Raw genomic sequence first — 25,019 nt, 5'->3', positions numbered from 1 at the left:
ATCATTTTTAATGATAATCGGCTATACGTTATCACATCAAAATACTATAAATTTGGCAACCTCGATCATTTCATAACGAGCCTTTTATCACATATAGTCCCAACAGAGATGGTCACTCATAAGGTTTTTTTATTTTCATTTTTATTTTATTTATTTTTTATTCTCTTTCTTTTATCTCAACAGTTTAATTTACTGCTAAATCAAAGTAACATAACCGTCTCAAAGCGGTATACAGATCATTATTTATCATATTATTATTCTTGGTTATTGGGCCTTAAGCAACCAGCCAAAGTTTTTCCCAACTCCCTAGGGAGTATCCAGTCGGAGCTGCCATTAAATTTCGGCTTACATACATTTCTTGTTCTGCCGTACCACGTACTTATTTATAACGGAGTCGACTGGAACACAAAATATTGTGTTCAAGGATACAGCACAGCGCTGGTACTCAAACCTTCGACCCTTCTAGTCACGTAGCCCTAGGCCGGCGTCCTATACACTAGACCACAGTGCATCCATCCACGAGTTTCCTCTCTCTATAGACGTAACAATGTTACTTAGTGCTTTTATATCGATTTTTATCGCAGGAAAAATGGAACCTATCAAGATGTGTTATCTTTTTAATTTGATCTTTATTTTCCCAAGCTATTGCTTTCAAAAACGTTTATAAAAGAGTTTTTTCATGTTAAGAAGTTCAATGATTACCAGGGTTGCTATTTCCGATATCGATTTATAGATATGTCTGGAGAGTAAACACGACCTAGTAAGAAGTTTGTTTTCTGATAATAATATTGACTTAGCTGAACAAAACTTTAACAATTCCAAGGAGTAGAATGATAGAGTAATTGATTGATATGTTCGACATTGACCTTGGTCTATAACAATGACTGCTTACGAGCACTTCCGTGACCACCTCATACAGGACAATAGTCGGGAATTTACAGAGATATCTACATGCCATCAAATCAAAGAGAAAAACATACGAGTGATATATTGTCTCATAGAACTTAAAAACAAAAAATGAAAGAAATAACAGAGAGTATCTCCTTGACAGTATTGATAAAGGAATCGAGAATGAGAATCTCATATAAACACTTGAGAGGAACAAAGGTAGGCAGACAGTGCTATCCACTTTTCCCAAGGCTGGGAGGTCGTCCCATATGGAGGAGTTTTCGCCGATAAGTGTTTAGGGGGTATAACTCTATTGTCTTTGGCAATATGTTGGCAATATCTGTATTTATTTGCTTAATCGGAAGCAAAAGCTCTCTTCGTGGTGTTCTGAAAGGTCAATTCTAGTTCTTCTCGTCCCTTTAACATCGGTATAAACATTTTAAACATAATATCAGACCTGCTGTCTACAGATTAGTCAGCATACCGAACATTTTCAAAAACTATTACTTGTCAGAAAGCATCAAATTTACCAATGTAGTTAATTCCATTGTTCGGGGATACGTTGTATTTCTTCTGATTTTGATATTCTGTCTTTGTTTAAGTAAATAAACAAATAAATGCCTGTGTAAAGTGACTAAGCTAATAAGGTAATATAAAACTCCGGTCTCCGTAGTAGTACAGATTTGTCAGCAATCGTGACACAATCGGGCCAAATTCAAAGTTATTTTTTAAAGATATGACATTTAAAAAACGCAATATTTGTATTAAGATTCGTAGCAGAACAATTTGTCTGAAGCACACTATCGAGATAACCACTGATGTGATTTTACGTCCCTCAGATTTAAGCTAAACACCTTTAACAACTGTATTAAGATATAGTGTGCGTGAGGTTATGTTTAACTGTATTTAGCTGTGCCAAAACAATGTTTACATTTCTCACAGTATGTTACTTAAGGAAAGTGATTTCCAGTTTGTTTTTAGTCCTAATAAATTAGTTCGGACAAACTAGAGAAAGAAGAACTGTTTTTATCTGTTGTGCTTTTCTGTAAAACGGTTGTTTTTTGTTGTTAAAATTTAAACGGTTACAGTAAAGGTATTTGTTTTGGAGCAAGTTTGCTTGAAAAGAATGATAGAGAATGTCAAACAATATAATTTCTGAATAAATTACCTTTTACCATTGCTCGAAACTGTCTCATCATTTCCTCTTGGGTTATAATAGCCCCCGGGGGACCCGGGATCCCTCGAGGCCCCTGGGGACCCGGTGGTCCCATAGGCCCTGGTGGAGAACGCTAGAAAAAAACACACCAAAAGTTAACGATAGATAATATAGGGTTTATATTGATTATATGTAAGGCACAGCTGTATACAATAGCATCGTCACGTGAACTGGTAATATATTACGTATTAAAATTAAGGCTATATTTGAGAGTTTCCTGAACACAGGTGGTGACAGATTTGCATTATGTCCTGGACACGTGTCTATGACTCAATTTATTTAGATAATTTTTGTCACAATTATGTACATATGTCAAATTTCAGATTTATTACAGAATATTGCATAAGTTTATCAATTTTACATCTTATAAGGAGTGAGCATAAACTATATTTCATTTCATTTCCAATATCGTTGTGTAAATTAGTTTCCTTTTAACTTTCTGTCATACATATATGTCATTACTTTTATCTTATCAATAATGTGTCTCATCCAAGCGTCCATAGTTTTCCTGTTCTGCATCATCCGTCCGTCCGTATTTTATATGTTCAATGTCATCCCTGCATCCATAGTTTTTTTACGATGGATGTCCTCAGGGCGTCCATCGTTTTTTTTTTTTTTATATATATTATGTCATCCGTACTCCTACGTTTTTCTATTTTATGTCATCCGTGCGTCCATCGTTCTGCTATATCTTTTTCTGTTTTGCTATTTTTGCTCTACAGAATACGTTTATCGTGTTCGACCATGCTTTTACCATGTTTATACGTCACCTCAATACATGTCACGTGACATTTCCGTGTGCTAGTCCGCTCGTGTTCAAACATACGCATTATTTCACTTACCAGTCTATTGTTTCGTTTGTGCTTCCTTTTCCGACCTGATTGTTTGCCGTCTGGAAGTCGTTTAGAATGCTCTATAAAAGACAGCCAACTGCCCTGTGGATCAACGGCCTTTCTTCTGGCGTTCTCTAACTCCTGTAGGGGAAAAGACACGGATCCTTAATTGTGGTGACTCCTTATTTAGAATAAGTACAGAGAGAGAAAGCAATACAACATCATTTAGCATTTTCTTCTGAACATTTCTTGGAAAGTATTTTTAAGCGGCATGATAAAAATGGACATGTTTTATTAGTAATTGATGTAAAAATCGCAAAGAAAATTCAACACATCTCTCCTTAATGTGAAAATATGAGTTACGCATCTTAACACGTTACACAATAGGACGCCTTTCTCTATTGGAATCAATGTTTGTAACTATTTTGTACCCCTGAATCTATTGTCCTATTAATGCTCAGTATCCGCGTGTTTCAAAACCTTTCGTAATTCTATAGTTTTAAGCTGTAGACCTAGGGAAACGAGGCAATACTCCTCCAAACAGTGTTATAACACCTCTCCTCCTGTTTCGATACCGATGCTCTTCATTTTTGTGGGATCAATACTTTGAAGTTTTTTTCGCGAAATATTAATGTCATTATCTGTCAACAACAAGCAGGCTAGAATGAAATGTTCTTAACCACCAGAAGATAATTCTAACTGAAAATCCATCAAACGAAGGCAAATACCAACAAAACATTAGACTAGAAGGAATATGACCAGGCAATCGTCTTCAGCTTCATCGACGACACCGGCCATTCAAATCTAGGTCAACTATAAGTTTTCACATTCTCAAAAATGTGGCAATGGAATCACCAGGCACATCAAAAAATATCGACCACGTCTGACTTCATATCGTTCAAGGAAATAGAGAACCGGGTAGTTCCCAGTGAAATGATAATGAAGACCACAAACTTTCCCATATGTAACACATCGTATGGCCTGACATATAGGTTGCTTTCCAGGAACACCGAAATGAGTTTTCCAATGGTATCCTCTGACATTCTTCTCGATGAACGCCTGCACAATCATGCTGAAATCAAAATACCAAAATCCCATACTGTTTGACTGGGTCAACATGACCACAGAGATGCCAATCTCTCACATGATTGTCTCGGTCAACATGACCACAGTGATACAACCTCTCATATGATTGTCTCGGTCAACATGACCACAGTGATAAACCTCTCACATGATTGTCTCGGTCAACATGACCACAGTGATACAACCTCTCACGTGATTGTCTCCGTCAACATGACCACAGTGATACAACCTCTCACGTGATTGTCTCGGTCAACATGACCACAGTGATACAACCTCTCACGTGATTGTCTCGGTCAACATGACCACAGTAATACAACCTCTCACGTGATTGTCTCGGTCAACATGACCACAGTGATACAACCTCTCACGTGATTGTCTCGGTCAACATGACCACAGTGATACAACCTCTCACATGATTGTCTCGGTCAACATGACCACAGTGATACAACCTCTCACGTGATTGTCTCGGTCAACATGACCACAGTTTGTAAATACTGAAATTAACAATAGTCTTGTTAATTACTCTAAAGATCAACAACCACGATGCTGTATAAAGAAACAACATAAGGCAAACAGTACTTATCGCTAATATAACACAATTTCTTCATCCGAAAAGGTTTTTTTTTAAAGTCAATATAACGCCAGGAAACAAGAAAAGGTTTCCAAAGAAAGTTGTGTTATTATTTTGTGTGTACAAGCAATAGCATTAAAATCAAACTTTGTGACTTATATGTTTAGAGTTAATTGACTAGCCTATTAAACATGACATAGTCCATATGTACCTTAACGCTGGCTACCACTGTATAGTAATCAACCTAATGACAGTAAACTGACACCTGTCTTCGATGTGCTAAATTAACGTACGGAAGGGAATAGAAATCACATGCTCGCCTTTCTGTGACTATCAATCATATCGCACAGCTGGTGTCTATCAAATCAGAAGTACATCATAATGTTTAATTGTTCTCAGTTTAAAATAAACAAAGATCATTAAACGCGTTTAATACATCAGTATGACAATAATATTGAGCATATCCAGAGCAGATGGAAACCTGTTATGTATCACCACACGACCTATCATAGGTAAATTATCATTTGTTTAATTACTCATTGTTATTAATTTGTATGCCCGATCATAGAAGACAACGTTCTATATAAGGTTTCGAAATTGGTAAAACTTGAGTGATTCTTTATTTGATACCCTGACATTATCTAATTTTGTCTAGTCGTCATTTCAGCAGTCGACAACCCAACACTGCCTATTTTCCCTTGTACATGTCGCATCCTTGTCTGAATATCTATTATACATTGTTTTAGTTATTGAAATACTTTCGTTCATTTCTACCATTAAACTGTGTTGACACTGCTGTAGTTATTACACCAGGGAGGGTTGGACATGCTTTTGATTTTGCCGAACCTCTAGTATCATTCTTCTGACACGTTTTAAGAGTATTTATTCATAATAGTACATTGCTTTATCACTGTAGTTAAGTTTGCGGCATTCAGAATTGGTATGTCGTGTAGCTCGACCCATCACGAATACATTCGGGAGGGGGATTTTATCGCCTTAGTACATAAGTATTTGGTTTGCTCAAGATTCAAATTCTGAATTTCACATATGAGCAAACTCAACATATCTTTCTTGGTTATTAGTGTTACGGTTTAGTCTACATGCTGACCTTCTTGTTTATTCCGAGAAATAGTGTCACGTGTTGTCGTACAGTTACGACTTCAGTTGTTTGTCCCGAGCAATAGTGTCACGTGTCGTCATTCCGAGAAATAGTGTCACGTGTCGTCGTACAGTTACCACTAAAGTTGTTTATTCCGAGAAATAGTGTCACGTGTCGTAATACAGTTACCACTAAAGTTGTTTATTCCGAGAAATACTTACAGTGTCACGTGTTGTCCTACAGTTACCACTAAAGTTGTTTATTCCGAGAAATAGTGTCACGTGTCGTCGTACAGTCACCACTAAAGTTGTTTATTCCGAGAAATAGTGTCACGTGTCGTCGTACAGGTACCACTAAAGTTGTTTAATCCGAGAAATAGTGTCACGTGTCGTCCTACAGTTACCACTAAAGTTGTTTATTCCGAGAAATAGTGTCACGTGTCGTCATACAATTACCACTAAAGTTGTTTATTCCGAGAAATAGTGTCACGTGTCGTAATACAGTTACCACTAAAGTTGTTTATTCCGAGAAATAGTGTCACGTGTTGTCCTACAATTACCACTAAAGTTGTTTATTCCGAGAAATAGTGTCACGTGTCGTAATACAGTTACCACTAAAGTTGTTTATTCCGAGAAATAGTGTCACGTGTTGTCCTACAATTACCGCTAAAGTTGTTTATTCCGAGAAATAGTGTCACGTGTCGTCGTACAGTCACCACTAAAGTTGTTTATTCCGAGCGAGAAATAGTGTCACGTGTTGTCGTACAGTTACCACTAAAGTTGTTTATTCCGAGAAATAATGTCACGTGTCGTCATACAATTACCACTAAAGTTGTTTATTCCGAGAAATAGTGTCACGTGTCGTCGTACAGTCACCACTAAAGTTGTTTATTCCGAGAAATAGTGTCACGTGTCGTCGTACAGGTACCACTAAAGTTGTTTATTCCGAGAAATAGTGTCACGTGTTGTCCTACAGTTACCACTAAAGTTGTTTATTCCGAGAAATAGTGTCACGTGTCGTCGTATAGTTACCACTAAAGTTGTTTATTTCGAGAAATAGTGTCACGTGTCGCCATACAATTACCACTAAAGTTGTTTATTACGAGAAATAGTGGCACGTGTTGTCGTTCAGTTACCACTAAAGTTGTTTATTCCGAGAAATAGTGCCACGCATTGTCCTTCATTTTTTTTTTTTTTTTGTGAGGGCGGGGAAGGGGGGGGGGGGGGGGGGAGTTTTAACCTTACTAGTTTGTGGGCCTTATTGAGTCATAACCAAAACGGCGAGCATTGTTTTCATCCTTAAGTAGTAGTTATTAATACCCTATATCATATTTTTAGAAGGTGGCATTGTCTGATTTGATTTAGATGAACTATTGCCATAGATACAAAAGACGGAGTTTATCCGGAACATGTAGCTTACGTCAAATTTGTGTTTTGTTCCTAGTTTCCTCTGTACATCGGTGGTGTGGAAGCTGAAATAATTTTTCTTACATCAGTTTGGTTTCTTTTATTGCTACTTTTAATTTACAGTCGGTAATGCATATCGACACATATCATTGAAGTAAATTAGATATATGAATTACAGATGATACGGATACAAATGTATTTATGTATCAAGACGATTAAACACACCTCAGTGTACTCTTGATGGAGACGTAACTAACAGCTACCTTTTAGAGTTGAACACGGTACAAGATACTAAATGTTACATAAATGAATTCCTTCAATCTTACCAGATCATCTCTAAGCAGACGATCTACAGATCAACAGATAGCAAGTGTTTAGCGGTACCTGTGGCGTTAGACACAGAAATGTCTTTGAACACACGGCATAAATAAACAGATACAATCTTAAGCTGGATTGAATAGTCTATTCCTGCTTCAGACACCAAAACAATTAGAAATCTAAAATTAAATTATAGCTTTACAATCCATATGTATATAGTTGTGTTACATGTGTGGGTATATATAATTCCAATGCCACTTCGTTGTTTATGATAGTTTTATTCTCCGTTAATAAAACCCTACAATTACAAGAAATACTAATCATACAATCAAAGATGCACACTCCATGAAATATAACATACAATGAGTTTACACAAAATATAACCCTGTCACATTTGTGTATTGTATGTCTGCACAAAATAAACTAGATTCGCGAGTGCTGCAATTCATCAACAAGGATATGTTCCGATGCAACATCACAAAAATATTACAATTCAATGTTGTTTGTTGTGTTTATGACTACCTAAACTGCTAGGATGTTGTTTTTTTCTTTTTTTCTGATTCCCCTTGTATTCGTTTGTAGTAGATACCTCCACAGAACAACAGGAAGGTCATCGCATGCTACCTGGGGCAACTGGTTAGAGTGTCTGCCGAAGCACTCACTAACAGCGCAGGGCGGTCGACGTCCCTGATATCAGTTTCCACGAGAAACAAAAACTTCCCCAGGTAGGGATCGGGCATACACTCGGATTTTAACTAACTGATTACATTGTCCGATGGTCAACTATCTGAGCTATCGCGACCCCTAATATTTTCTAGAGATACTAATTGTAATCCTCACTCATTACGTTTAGCAAAACCAAACCTCACTCTTGTCCTTAAATTACCATAGCTGTTTATAGGACATTAAACAAAAACAAACCTCACTCTTTTCTTAAATGTACCTAACTGTCAGGACGTAAAACGAAAGTAAACTTTACCCTTGTCCTTAAATGACCATAACTGTTTAAAGGACAATTTACAAAACCGGTGTCGGCGATGAAGACGTTCACTATTAAGTACCGCCTGGTCTTATTGCACGTTTTCCTTTTCAGTTGTATAGATGAAAATCTATAATGTGTTCATAATATTTCCCCGTTTTATAGCTATTTAGTTAGAATCACGATTTGGTTGAGATGTCCATAACACTTTGTTTTCTATGTAACACTTAAACATTAGTTTAGCATTATCTTATTTTTATGAGAAATTGAAGATGGTTTTGACGGATCGAATGGATACACAGAGTATGCAAACATTTTTATATGTAGATACTGGTATATTGTTAGATGACAGAGCAAAAAGGAATCCCTTTATTTTTAGAAAATATAATTGAAATTTGAATGAAATTTTTATTCGATTTTTTTACTGATACCCATGGTGATTTATATTGAATAAAGGAAAAACTAAGAGACGGTAAGCCCTCAATTCTTTGATGAAAACCTTTTAACACTGTTAAACTCTCGAAAAAAAATCATCAATTTTCTACTAAATAGACAACGTATCGGGCTTTGCGTGCGTAACCTCGGAGGTTAATGGATATTTAATGAGGAGCACCTTAGGGGTAACAGCATTAGTTAATTATAGGGACGTGGCATTGCCCACACCTTTTGTATTGAAGTTGGGAGGTAGCCAAGCCCGGGTCCCCCAACGTGTTGGAATAAGGTGAGGTAGCCCTCTCTCCTACGAAGGTTAAGCCGAAATCAGACACGAATGAAGCCAACTTAACCAAGTTAGAACCATTTTTCCTTATCTTAGTTATTGTGTAAGCATGTGCTCTGTTGTGTAGTGAGTTTTATCATTGATGATTACCATATATCTTTGTATATTATGAAATGGGTGCAGCCTTTTAGCAAACATTTGACGCAGATCGTAGAAAATCTTAAATATGTATCTGTTTTTCCCACAAATATATTGTCCTGTCCGCTGATTAGAGTTACATGTTGGCGAGTTTGTATACTATTTCTATGTTTAAATTATGCTTATATTCCTCTGTCTACTTGTCCATTCCCAGTCTAACCACGAATCCAATCTACATACATTGTATATACCTCAAAATTTTGAGGGTAAAATATGTAAGAAATTTTAATTTAAACGAATGAATTAAATGTTATGAAACGAATTACTTCCGTGTTCATTATTTTAATTTTCAAATGTAACGACATTTCAGATCAACGTTATGTCGTATGGATTAAATACAGTATGTCTGTATTAAATGTGAATTTAAATTCCGTCCATGGTGACCGTGATTGAAACCATCATTTTTTTTCAAGACAAATGAAATATTCTTAACACAGATAACTATCAGCACCAAATGTATAGCCCGCTCATCCCGGTTCAAAATAACATATCAATCAGATTGAAGATTTCAAATTTATTGGTATGGTTTTGCTCGCCATTGTTGTAGTTAAGTTCATTTTTTTGAGATAAAAATAAAACGTGATACGAGGCAACAATCGATCATGAATTGTGGGAAATGTTATGTACAAATAATAACAATAAACGGTAGATATATATATATATTTACATTCTGTGTTGCATTTGTCTATATGTCGTTAGTAAACCAAATAGTATTCATGAGACTGTATACTACAATTTACAGTGATTCGGTCAGAGTAGGAATACAGCCCCAGGTGTTGCTGGTCAAAACAATGGCCGCCAGTTACTTTCGGCCTGGAGAGATTTCGAATGCTAGCATTTATTATCCACAACAGAAAAAATAAAGCAACTTCACAAGTTATGAGAGTAATATTTTATAATTAAAACAAAATGTAGTCAACACAAAATTACTATAAGTGCCGTTATTGATCTAGGAATTATCAAATTGTCAATGTCGTCACACTCATAGGGGCTCGTTTCCGAATTTTCAGAAATGTAAAACACGACGACATTAAAAGTCCAGTATTTATATAAAAAAAAAAAAAAAAAAATCTTGTGGAAAATCGGGAGTATCGACATGGTATTGTATATTGGATTTTAGTTTTGTGGTTATTCACAGATGTTAAAGGCCTACCTTACAAAATCGAGCCCCTGTGAAGTTGAAAATCGTCTGCTAAGATGCGACTGGTTAGACTTGAATCTGTTTCGAACGAAATATATTTGGAATCGTTTTCACCTACTGTCAAGACGACTTTCATTTAGAATTTAAGAACTGATATTCTTCTGAAAATAATGTAAATCCAGTCGATAGAAACTGAAGTATTTCCGAGGAATCGAGTATGTCCTGTGCAATACCCGTTCAAAGCCGCGTCACTTCTAAATGTTAACCGTATAGCATTGCGCCGAAAAACGGCTTGGATTTTAAACAATCAGAAATTATGCAATTGTGAATAATTTGACGATATCTACAAACGTATAGAAAATAGAAAATAAAGCCAAATTTGTGCAAAACCATTGTATGTGTTTGCTATTAATAACGACATGAGGGACTATATTAATCCTTCTGGACGTTTCGGCTGTTCCGGTATTTGAATCTGATGACGTCAGTGATAGGGGAAGCGGCAAATTTAAACGCGTCTTAAGCTACAGTAAATAAAAAGAAATATGAATGTAAATATAAGCATTGAACTGTGTCGCCGGACGACATTAAATTTATCTGTCACCCAAATTGTATTCATATCGACTGTATACTACCATTTGGTAACAGTTCAATGCTTAAATATAACTATATATATATATATATATATGAAAACAGGTATAGCCCTGAAGTACTACACCCATCATACCGTTTAAACTGAGGCTGGAAATGGTTACTTGTTCTTTTTCCTTCTGACGTCATATTTATTCCACTTATCTGTTAAATCTCACAGGTGAGGAATCAAAGGAAAACACTTTCTTGCCGATTAAACAAACAATACTGACCTTTAATGAAACAACCAATCAGAGGATACATCTGGTAATGATTTAATTGTTTCTGGCAGTAATATGTTCATGGTGCTGTGTACCTCTCTAGACACCTTTACAGAGATTATGACCATCCTTTGCTGTTAGATAGATGGTTTTGTTATTTTTCGGTTTTTTTCTTTCGTATGAGGAAGCGAAAACCTAGGTGCACATCGTCGTTGGGCATACCTAAATATCCCGCCGCTACGTTTTTTGCTTGACTATATAAATTATATAGTAAAGAACACACGAGAAGCACCTTGAAATATGAATTTTGTAACATATACAGTATGTATGTTTAAAATAATCATACAACTGCACTATACTACTGCTGATGCTAGGGACACCATTCTACTGTTTTATCCTTTTAAAACTCGTTAGTGATACTATGGACATCAAGCAGTTGTTTGGTCCTTCCGTGACTCGTAAGTGATGATAGGGACGTCGTACAGCTGTTTTGTCCTTTTAGGACACGCTCGACAGTGATATCAATTATCAGACCAGGTTAGCTAATATGTGATGTTCCTATTTCTAAAATAACATATGTTTTTAGACAACAATTTAAGTAGATGGCTATGAGAGGCCCTCATGTTACTTTTTATCGCGGAATCATACCATTTCTCTCACATATGAACAGTTTCAAGGATATCGATACTATATATACGTGTGTGCGTGTGTATTACGATGTCAGGTTCGCGAACAATATTGGAATGTCGACGCAAATTTTACAGAATATTTGGCGCGTGGGGTAATCGATATTTGCCCGGGGGTCATGACAAACTCCTTGAAGTCAATATCAGATATCAAGTCAACTGTTTGAAGGTTACGCTGAATCTTTATCGCACAATCTTAAACACGCTCGAATGCGAGAAGTAGGAGTCAGAAATAATCGGCAATAGTTTGGTATACACGTCCCTTATACTAACGGTAGTCTCACCCGGAAAATGAACTTTAAGATTTTTTATTCGGATGAATACAAGTAACTCATGTTAAACCGTGACCGTTATTTTGCCTTGTTCTTTAAATGTGATTTCGTACTCCGAGTTAATGCATTGATTTATAGACTTTTTTCCAATTTGTGTTTACAGAGAAAACCTAGCACGACTTAACGCGGATATGATTTAATAAAACCTGAGCAAACTGGTCAACTATTATATGAAACATTCCGCTGAAATTTTAATTAAATTTGGGTAAATGTGTTCAACTGTTCCACGCGATTACGCCCACATGCATATATACATGTAAATGAATAAGTGTGAACAAACAGTTCATATATGTATGAGTGATGCTTAACAGGAAATTCTTTCTCAAAAAGCTTTTTTAATTTAAATTTAATAAATTGGTTTTAAGGACATTTTAAACGGATTTTCAGAAATGGTATTCGCACGTGAAAACTAGTGATCCTAAATCAAATCAAAAGATTTCTTCGCTGAACCTGAGTGCTTCCCTGTTTTTTATAATTCAGTTCTTAATGTCAAAAGTCAAGATTGCTGTTATTATAAATAGAAAATTGGTATATATATATATATCAAACTTCATCAAATGCATCGTCACCAAATTTACATGAGCTTGCTTTGTATGTTAGTATTGATCATTAAATACCATTTAAACATTTGAGAATAAATTCTTTTATTTTTACGATCATAAAACTAGATACATGTGACAAACATGGAGGGAATTGTTTACAGTATAATAAATTCTAGATTTCCATAAAATGATTTACCTTGTAATGTTGAAATCTTATGGAAACAGAGCTGTGGACGAACTAATACTTTATTCTGAATGTTTAATACCTGCCGAAAAGACTTATTATAAATAAATTGTTTTTTTGATTGTGTAAAAAAAAAAAAAAATTGTTTTATCATTACTTTACACCACACCTGGTTATAATAGCTCACCTGACACCTACCAGTGTGAATACCTGTAATCGAGTTTTTACCTGTGACAACTCGTCAACTGACAGTCTATATTAATGAGTTGATTCGCTGTGACAGGGTCCTTAGGTCGCGTGATAATGTACAGTAGCTTACATTAAAGTGTCGATGTATTACTACACGGAAGAGTATATGAAGATAGCTACCTAAAATTTGACCCCGGCAATTGACCCATCTGTATATACTAACAGACAACTCTTTGACCCGATCGGTGAACTTTCTGGATAAAAACACGTGTTTTTACTGTTGGTGTCACCCCATCACATCCATAAGTGTCAATTTGACATTTTTATATGAAATATAAAGCATTTTTCCGCCACATTATCAAATGAAAGAAGCATTTAAAATCCAGCCTTTTTGACCCTCAGCGCCCTTTCGTAGGAAAACTTCATTCGTTTTGATAGCAGAATGCCACCTCGCATGGTGCATCACCTAAGATATGGCGACTTGAGAACATTGTCACATTCTTGTGTCTCCATGGCTGTAGGATATCACTCGTTAAACTTCAAATGCTATCACGACTTGATAGAATGGCTCAGTAAACGGAGCAGTGGTAAAATGGAAATTATCAAGGATTTTTTTTTCTATACGGAAATGCCTTTCGATGTGATATTGAGTAACAGTAACAGCTTATCCTAGGAATATTACACGCAGTTTGTTTTAATTTTCATAGCAAAGTCACTTTGTTAAATAAAGTTGAATTTAGGAATAAGTCAGTAAAGGACCAATTTACGTCACCACGTCACAGAGTATACCCGTGGCGTTATCAATTACACTTGAACAAATGACGTCCTGTTAGATATCCATTAAATTATCCAATGTAATATTGCTAAAATATGTCACTTGAGCAATATACCCTAGGGCATTTTGATTGGCTACCAAAATAAGAATTCGATTGTAACGTCACAATTTTTTTTTTTTTTTTTTTTTGTTCGTCGCAAACTTTTATGATTTTTGCCCTACAAGACTTAAAAAACTACCATGACTTGTATAACATTTCATTTTAAATATATCTCGCATATATATCCTATACTAGTATAGAGTGAAGACAAGCATTATATACCTGATTACATAGTCCGCTGATACATATCATTCAAGGTTAAACATTGGTTACTGCTGCATGAATCTTCAGATTATAGACATATGCTTAAACGTCATCCTTAAAGAAATGACGATAAATTGTCGTCAATAACCTAAAACAAGCTTTCAACGATACCAAGACTGTGATTCTGTGATAATAAGAATTTGCTATTGTTATTGATAAAGTTATTTCCCTGTTCTGTGTTATAGATAGAGTTACCTCCTAGTACTATGGTATAGATAGAGTTACCTCCTAGTACTATGGTATAGATAGAGTTACCTCCCTTTCCTATAGATAGAGTTACCCCCCTGTACTATGTTATAGATAGAGTTACCTCCCTTTCCTATATATAGAGTTACCTCCCTGTACTATGTTATAGATAGAGTTACCTCCTAGTACTATGGTATAGATAGAGTTACCTCCCTTTCCTATAGATAGAGTTACCTCCCTTAAACGTCCTTCCTATAATAGAGTTACCCAGTACTATGTTATAGATAGAGTTTACCTCCAGTACTATGTATAGATAGAGTTCCCTTCCTTCTATGAATAGAGTTATCCCCTGTACTATGTTATAGATAGAGTTACCTCCTAGTACTATTATAGATAGAGTTACCTCCTAGTACTATGGTATAGATAGAGTTACCTCCCTTTCCTATAGATAGAGTTACCTCCTAGTACTATGTTATAGATAGAGTTACCTCCCTTTCCTATATATAGAGTTACCGCCTAGTACTATGGTATAGATAGAGTTTTCTCCCTGTTCTATGTTATGGGTAGAGTTTTCTCCCTGTTCTATGTTATAGGTAGAGTTTTCTCCCTGTACGATGCTATAGATAGAGTAATCTCCCTGTACTATGTTGTAGATAGAGTTATCCCCTGTACTATGTTATAGATAGAGCTAACTCCCTGTACTATGTTATAGATAGAGCTAACTCCCCTGTACTATGTTATAGATAGAGTTATCTCCCCTGTACTATGCTATAGATAGAGTTATGTCCCTGTACTATGTTATAGATAGAGTTATCCCCCTGTACTATGTTATAGATAGAGTTACCCCCCTGTACTATGTTATAGATAGAGTTATGTCCCTGTACTATGTTATAGATAGAGTTATCTCCCTGTACTATGTTATAGATAGAGTTATCCCCCTGTACTATGTTATAGATAGAGTTATCTCCCTGTACTATGTTATAGATAGAGTTAACTCCCTGTACTATGTTATAGATAGAGTTATGTCCCTGTACTATGTTATAGATAGAGTTATCCTCCTGTACTATGTTATAGATAGAGTTATCCTCCTGTACTATGTTATAGATAGAGTTATCCTCCTGTACTATGTTATAGATAGAGTTAACTCCCTGTACTATGTTATAGATAGAGTTATCTCCCTTTATGATGTTATAGATAGAGTTATGTCCCTGTACTATGTTATAGATAGAGTTATCTCCCTGTACTATGTTATAGATAGAGTAACCCCCTGTACTATGTTATAGATAGAGTTATCCTCCTGTATTATGTTATAGATAGAGTTATCCTCCTGTACTATGTTATAGATAGAGTTAACTGCCTGTACTATGTTATAGATAGAGTTATCTCCCTTTATGATGTTATAGATAGAGTTATGTCCCTGTACTATGTTATAGATAGAGTTATCTCCCTGTACTATGTTATAGATAGAGTTACCCCCTGTACTATGTTATATATAGAGTTATCTCCCTGTATTATGTTATAGATAGAGTTATCTCCCTGTATTATGTTGTAGATAGAGTTATGTCCCTGTATTATGTTATAGATAGAGTTATCCTCCTGTACTATGTTATAGATAGAGTTATGTCCCTGTATTATGTTATAGATAGAGTTATCCTCCTGTACTATGTTATAGATAGAGTTATCTCCCTGTACTATGTTATAGATAGAGTTACCCCCTGTACTATGTTATAGATAGAGTTACCTCCCTGTACTATGTTATAGATAGAGTTACGCCCTGTACTATGTTATATATAGAGTTATGTCCCTGTACTGTGTTATAGATAGAGTTATCTCCCTGTACTATGTTATAGATAGAGTTATCCCCCTGTACTATGTTATAGATAGAGTTATCTCCCTGTACTATGTTATAGATAGAGTTACCCCCTGTACTATGTTATTGATAGAGTTACCCCCTGTACTATGTTATAGATAGAGTTACCCCCCTGTACTATGTTATAGATAGAGTTACCCCCCTGTACTATGTTATATATAGAGTTATGTCCCTGTACTATGTTATAGATAGAGTTATCCCCCTGTACTATGTTATAGATAGAGTTATCTCCCTGTATTATGTTGTAGATAGAGTTATCCCCCTGTACTATGTTATAGATAGAGTTATGTCCCTTTACTATGTTATAGATAGAGTTACCTCCCTGTACTATCTTATAGATAGAATTAACGCCTTGTACTATGTCATTGATAGAATTAAATAGAGTTTTATCCCTGTTCTATGTTATGGGTAAAGTTATCTCCCTGTTCTATATTATGGATAGAGTTATCTCCATGTACGATGCTATAGATAGAATTATCTCCCTTTATGATGTTATAGATAGAGTTAACTCCCTGTATTATGTTATAGATAGAGTTATCTCCCTGTACTATGTTATAGATAGAGTTACCCCCCTGTACTATGTTATAGATAGAGTTACCCCCCTGTACTATGTTATAGATAGAGTTAACTCTCTGTAATATGATATATATTACATTTTTTACTGAAGTTGCACTTATTGAAACCCGTTTTATTGTTCATGAATTTGACCAGACTGACATTAATATGCACCTATGAAAAATGAGTGCACAATTCAAAAGCCACAAGTTTCTTCCGTAGCTTGTACATCAAACCTCAATAGGCTTATGTTGTAGGAATAATTCCCGGTCAGTTGGTTTTGCTGAAGTGATTGGACTTTCCTACATCTATATAATACACGTAGACCGCGATCATGCACATTCAGATAATGTGACTTTCAATGAAATTTCCAGCAAAAAAAATTGGTAAAAACGAATACTCCTCGCCCAAAAGTAATCCTTACTTTTGAATATAGTAAATAGGTCCTAATGTTTAAGATATGCCCTTTTATAATCACAATAAATTCGCAATCATCACTTAAACGATGCGATTCTACCCTGATTCATCCCGATCCTGTAAAAAACTAGTGTCACGTCTATGTTTGTCAGGTGGTCGGAGTAACGCCTGTACAAGATGACATGTACACAAGGAATTGTTTACTCGGTCAAAAAGGACTATCAGTAAACATTCAATAAATGAAGCTGCCCTTTTTTGACCAGTTTTAGTGCTTGTATCAAGGTCACAACCAACTCCGTAATGTATTATTATTTCGTAAAGATTGTTGTTCAGTACAAATCGAAGCGGGAGACAGCCAGACAACACAGTCTAGTCAATGACTAATTTTCAAATTCAACGACAAAATATAATATTTCAATTGCGTTATGCTATTTTTATATTGTGTTGCATAATCCTATATTTGTCTTAATAATACTGTTTGATCGTCCCCTAACGGGGCCGCAGGTTAGATCAATCAAAATCAATCAATCAATAGTTTATTTAAGTGTCACATATTAATACATTACAAAGTAAAATACGTATTTGAGGAACACTAACTTTAAACAGGGGCCCAATGGGCACGAATCGCTCACCTGCAATGCAGTGATCTTTTCATATATGGATCCTGCAGTTATTTGAAAGCATGCTACAGGGCCAATATAATGTCTCTCGGCACTTTGGCTATTCAGAAGTCATTTAAACATTTAAAAATACTTGACCGACGTGACCTTGAATGTGAGTCAGGGGTCATTCATTTGAACAAACTTGGTAGCCCTTCAACCGAGCATGCTACAGACCCAATATCAACTCCCTAGGACTCTTGGTTATTGAGAAGAAGTCGTTTAAAGATTTTAGCCTTTCTGACTCATTTGACCTTGAATGAAGGTCAAGGTCATTCATTTGAACAACCTTGGGAGCCTTCACCCAAGCATGCTACAGACCCAATATCAACTCCCTGGGACTCTTGGTTATTTAGAAGAAGTCGTTTAAAGATTTTAGCATTTTTAACTATGTGACATTGAATGAAAGTCAAGGTCATTCATTTGAACAAACTTGGTAGCCCTTCACTCCAGCATGCTACAGACCCAATATCAACTTCCTAGGACTCTTTGTTATTGAGAAGAAGTCGTTTAAAGATTTTAGCCTTTTTGACCCCTGTGACCCTGAATGAAGGTCAACTTTATTCATTTGAACAAACTTGGTAGCCCTTCACCCCAGCATACTGCAGGCCCAGTATTAGGTCTCTTGGCCCTTTGGTTATTGAGAAGAAGTTGTTTAAATGGAAAAGTTGACGACGGACGGACAACGGACGCCGCGCCACGGCATAAGCTCACTTGCCCTTCGGGCAGGTGAGCTAAAAACCAATATCAACATACAGCCACGTGGTGATTTATGAGACACTATAGATCATATGAATATGTTCCAACTTCTAAAAACCGTATAATAAGGAAGAGTTAAAATAAATATGCAATCAGAATGTACTCAGACCCAACGGCGGGAGAAATACGAGAGTGGTTGGACCAATCCCTACCGACAGATCACACAACCCCCGCCAACTCCTGGCCACGTAGCCTCAGGTGAACCTACCCGTGTCGGTTTGTGTTTTTCGGGAAGCTTTAATTTGGGCAAGACATTGTACCCCTATTGCTCTTTATGACATGCGACGGGCCTCCTTTGTGTTATTCCGTGAAGTAGGCACCAACTACTACAAGGAGACTCCATCTCAAAATGACTGGCTGTTACAAACCATTAGACATGCACAAGTTCTAGTAAATGAAGACTTGTACTTACAATTTATTAGGGAAAATACGTGTTGATTATCTTGAATATAGGGATTTGAAGTTGTTTCGATCTTTACTATGATATTAAATTCAACAGTAACAGTAACTCATTAAATTTGTCCCGGGAGCAACATTCAGTCCTTAAAGAACGATATGACATATCGGTAAGACAAACATGTGATAAGCATTTATGCAAGGGTTAAGGATACGTGTCTCATTTTGGAATATTCGTGTGATTCTGTAAGAGTTAAGGCTATATGTCACGTTATAGAATATGTGTGTGTTTCTGTAACAGTTAAGGCTGTATGTCACATTATAGAATAACCGTGTGTTTCTGTAAGAGTTAAGGCTATATGTCACATTCTAACACAATTCGTTTGCAACGCGTGTTTTGATTGGTTACGGACCATGTTCTAATCTGCGATAGAACCATGATCTATCGTGTTAAGTCACGCCCCGTTTCTAATCAAAACAATATGGCGTCAAGTTCGACTCGTAGCGAAATTCAACACCTTGCACCATTTATGATTGATGACCCATGCGATTGGAAGCAAAAGTGAAGAATTCGAAAAGAATTAATTAACTGAATAAATTTAATAGAAATCGTTACCATCATTCTTACCGTCATTTATTGATTGAAACGTTCATTTCGTCTGTGTGTAGGCATGTAGGCCTAGCCAAGTAAAATCCGAAATGAAATGAAACAAGTGCACACAACTTTCACATAACGGTTGAGCCTGTAGGAACACATCAACTCTGGCTTTGTCAAAACGTCCATGACGTTATGCATACTGCGTAAATCCAAATATTTCGTTAAATTTTCGGTAACAGGACTTTCACAACAATCCAAATACACCGCTTCGTCAACATACAGATCGAACTCTCGCGATTATGGGCGTGGCCAAATGACCGACTTTGAAAGCTTCTTTCTGATTGGTCAGTCCGGTATAGTAAGACTAGTCACTAGCGGAGGCCACAGAGTACTTTACAGCGTACTTGTAGCAATGTAAAACAATGTGTGTACGTATATTTGACAGTAAACGTGTTAGAATGGGGATAGTACGTTGTTAAAATCTCGACCTATCGGTCTCGTGTTCAAACCAAATTTCATGTTCTAATCGGTCTCGAGTTCAAACCAAATGTCATGTTCTAATCGCCAGTATAGCCACTCAAAACAACGTACTATCCCCTAATTATAGAATAACCGTGTGTTTCTGTAACAGTTAAGGCTGTTTGTTACATTATAGAATAACCGTGTGTTTCTGTAACAGTTAAGGCTGTATGTCACATTATAGAATACCCGTGTTTTTCTGTAACAGTTAAGGCTGTATGTCACATTATAGAATAACCGTGTTTTTCTGTAACAGTTAAGGCTGTATGTCACATTATAGAATAACCGTGTGTTTCTGTAACAGTTAAGGCTGTATGTCACTTTATAGAATAACCGTGTGTTTCTGTAACAGTTAAGGCTGTATGTCACATTATAGAATAACCGCGTGTTTCTGTAACAGTTAAGGCTGTATGTCACATTATAGAATAACCGCGTGTTTCTGTAACAGTTAAGGCTGTATGTCACACTATAGAATAACCGTGTGTTTCTGTAACAGTTAAGGCTGTATGTCACATTATAGAATAACCGTGTGTTTCTGTAACAGTTAAGGCTGTATGTCACATTATAGAATAACCGTGTGTTTCTGTAACAGTTAAGGCTGTATGTCACGTTATAGCATATTTGTGTGTTTTTGTAACAGTTAAGGCTGTATGTCACATTATAGAATAACCGTGTGTTTCTGTAAGAGTTAAGGCTATATGTCACATTCTAACACAATTCGTTTGCAACGCGTGTTTTGATTGGTTACGGACCATGTTCTAATCTGCGATAGAACCATGATCTATCGTGTTAAGTCACGCCCGTTTCTAATCAAAACAATATGGCGTCAAGTTCGACTCGTAGCGAAATTCAACACCCTGCACCATTTATGATTGATGACCCATGAGATTGGAAGCAAAAGTGAAGAATTCGAAAAGAATTAATTAACTGAATAAATTTAATAGAAATCGTTACCATCATTCTAACCGTCATTTATTGATTGAAACGTTCATTTCGTCCGTGTGTAGGCATGTAGGCCTAGCCAAGTAAAATCCGAAATGAAATGAAACAAGTGCACACAACTTTCACATAACGGTTGAGCCTGTAGGAACACATCAACTCTGACTTTGTCAAAACGTCCATGACGTTATGCATACTGCGTAAATCCAAATATTTCGTTAAATTTTCGGTAACAGGACTTTCACAACAATCCAAATACACCGCTTCGTCAACATACAGATCGAACTCTCGCGATTATGGGCGTGGCCAAATGACCGACTTTGAAAGCTTCTTTCTGATTGGTCAGTCCGGTATAGTAAGACTAGTCACTAGCGGAGGCCACAGAGTACTTTACAGCGTACTTGTAGCAATGTAAAACAATGTTTGTACGTATATTTGACAGTAAACGTGTTAGAATGGGGATAGTACGTTGTTAAACTCTCGACCTATCGGTCTCGTGTTCAAACCAAATTTCATGTTCTAATCGGTCTCGAGTTCAAACCAAATTTCATGTTCTAATCGCCAGTATAGCCACTCAAAACAACGTACTATCCCCTAATTATAGAATAACCGTGTGTTTCTGTAACAGTTAAGGCTGTATGTCACATTATAGAATAACCGTGTGTTTCTGTAACAGTTAAGGCTATGTGTCACATGATAGAATAACCGTGTGTTTCTGTAACAGTTAAGGCTGTATGTTACACTATAAAGCGCCCATGTGTTTATGAAAGAATTACACATGTACAAAAATTACATGTAAAAATGTGGTTTGATTTAAAGAATTTTGGAAAGAGGATACACAACACGGTTAAATAAATGTTTATTAATAGTACACTATGCAACTTAATATCATTAGGCAAATGTTTAACATATTTATAAATACTTCTTTACGAGAAAGTGCCGTAAAACCACTGAACCTGATAAATCGAAATTCAACATGATCAAGTCGTGCAAGCGACACAAATATTACTTTAAATGTGCAAATTGTCATTTAAATCTTAATTGACAAACGCCTAATGCTACGTTTAATGTTAAATTGTTCAGGAGGTTATCAGGTACGTGAAATTGATCGTTTTTAAACCTTATAAAATTGATTTAGTATGTGAACGCATCTGTCGTAATATCTCATTCAAAAAACGTATTAGAGTTAATTCAAGGCAAAATTTAATTCATTTTTTAATAATACGAAAATGGAATTATAAATAGTTGAGTATACAGTTAGAATGTGAGAAGTCATTCCCTAAACAGATTGGGATGGATTCTCAACTCGAGTACATGTAAGCTGTTTGACCAAATTTTCACAGTATTATCAACTTGATATGAAATATAACTTTATTTTCGAATCATTAATACATATCATAACTGAAGTTTTATTTCTTTACATAATATTTTTTATTTCACGTGAAATTGATACACTAGTTTGATAAATGCAATATTGCGGGTATCCGAACACGAGTTTCAGATTCTATATATTACATAACCTGAAAAGACGACTTCATAGCATGTGATGCGACGACGCATGTGATGGAAGGGCTCATTTTTTTATGGGACATTTTAATTGATATGACATCGCATACATGACGGTACAACAGTATTGCATATGTATTACGTGTCCTAGCTGTCATCTATAACGTCGTACAATCCTTCAGCTATATAACAATGACACTCGTATCAGGATTTCGTCGTCATTTAGAAAAAATCTACTCTTTTTATTTTATCAAAATCATGTATTTTTTTATTCACTGATATCAAGCTGACAAGGCTTTGCATATAGATTCGGATCACAGTGAGTATGCCAACATTCTCGACGTGGGAACTCTGTCAAAAACGTATACCAGATTTTTTTATATGTATTAAACGATAGTAAATATTTAAACTAATACATCAAGAATTTGTGACAAAATTAATTAGTATTTCCGAGTCACCGTCATCCGTGGATTCCCTTGGGAAATGCTCTTCTATTGTGCATACATCATCGTCGTCGTCGTCGTCGTTGTTGTTGTTGTTGTTGTTGTTGTTGTTGTTGTTGTTGTTGTTGTTTACACGAAGAAAATGACAAATAGAAAAACAATAGTTTTTACATGAACAAGAGGCTTAATATGTCCAACCACTAATTGTCATGTTAATCATTTTCTTTAACACAAATTAAATCAGCATAAACGAATTCAACCAACACAAATGACAACAGATGGTTGTGTTTATGTGAGTGCCTCCTGTTATATATTCCCGATTTGGTTATTTAGTGATCACACAGTGTACACCGCCTCGTAGGAACGGCATGTCGAGATTACGTGGGGTTTACCATTGTATCCTCTTGTAAAGTTTGATTCCATGTCATGTTTACTGGTCGTATTGACACGTAGTCCTGAAGTGGTAGCCTGAGTTAAAACGACATTGATACCCTTCCTTTTCTCAATAAAACCAATAAACCAAAGAAATTCCTGATCTCTGAGCAAATATGCCGAACGAGCATTTTTATTTAGTAAACGGCTTTAAATTCGATATTTTTAATATGTTCTGAAATCATTTCGTGTTGACACTGAGTTACGAGCCGTTTTTATCTCGGTCTTATTTACTTAAACTGCGGTCATTTGTTAGAGTCCTATTGGCTTGTGGTCAGTTTTCGTTTTGTGTCTATAAACAACTGACTGTTCTTCGTTAGGAAGAAGTTTGGTCATTAACAGGCCAACTTAGTTCAGACAATACACACTTAACAATTTCTTATAATACGTTTATAGTACAGCAGACAGTAGAAAGAGTAGATAGTAGACATTGGTCACGTAGACAGTAGGCATTGGTCACGGAGACAGTAGACATTGGTCACGGAGACAGTAGATATTGACCACGGAGACAATAAATATTGACCACGTAGACAGTAGACAGTGACCACGTAGACACTAAACATTGACCCGGAGACAGTAGACATTGACCACGTAGACAGTAGACATTGACCACGTAGACAGTAGACATTGACCACGTAGACAGTAGACATTGACCACGGAGACAGTAGACATTGACCACGTAGACAGTAGACATTGACCACGTAGATAGTAGGCATTGACCACGTAGACAGTAGACATTGACCACGTAGACAGTAGACATTGACCACGTAGACAGTAGACATTGACTACGTAGACAGTAGACAGTAGATAGTAGACATTGGTCACGTAGACAGTATATATTGATCACGTAGACAGAAGACATTGACCACGTAGACAGTATACATTGACCACGTAGACAGTAGACATTGACCACGTAGACAGTAAACATTGACCACGTAGACAGTACACATTGACCACGTAGACAGTAGACTTTTATCAAGTAGACAGTATACATTGACCACGTAGACAGTAGATATTAACCACGTAGATAGTAGACATTGGCCACGTAGACAGTAGACATTGGTCACGTAGACAGTAGACATTGGTCACGTAGACAGTAGACATTGACTACATAGAAAGTAGACATTGACTACATAGAAAGTAGACATTGACCAAGTAAACAGTAGACATTGACCACGTAGACAGTAAACATTGATCATGTAGAAGTAAACATTGACCACGAAGACAGTATATATTGATCACGTAGACAGTAGACATTGACTACGTAGACAGTAGACATTGACTACGTAGACAGTAGACATTGACAAAGTAAACAGTAGACATTGAGCACGTAGACAGTAGACATTGACCACGTAGACAGTATACATTGA

General features: G+C 36.2%; 1 protein-coding gene across 1 annotated transcript in view; it reads right to left on the bottom strand.

Moving 5' to 3' along the window:
- LOC117345002 (adipolin-like) overlaps positions 1-25,019 on the bottom strand; it is a 66,767-nt gene that overhangs the window by 15,311 nt on the left and 26,437 nt on the right. The window contains exons 2-3 of the mRNA XM_033907918.1: positions 2,947-3,078; positions 2,057-2,177 (exon numbers count right to left, since the gene is read on the bottom strand). Of these exons, the coding sequence (XP_033763809.1) occupies positions 2,057-2,177; positions 2,947-3,078 (253 nt within the window). The remainder of the gene's footprint in view (positions 1-2,056; positions 2,178-2,946; positions 3,079-25,019) is intronic.

This window comes from Pecten maximus, chromosome 16 (assembly GCF_902652985.1).
Source record: "Pecten maximus chromosome 16, xPecMax1.1, whole genome shotgun sequence".
In the NCBI taxonomy this organism is placed as follows: Eukaryota; Metazoa; Mollusca; class Bivalvia; order Pectinida; family Pectinidae; genus Pecten; species Pecten maximus.
The sequence above is the reverse complement of the archived record's forward strand: the minus strand, read 5'-3'. Positions and strand labels throughout refer to the sequence as shown.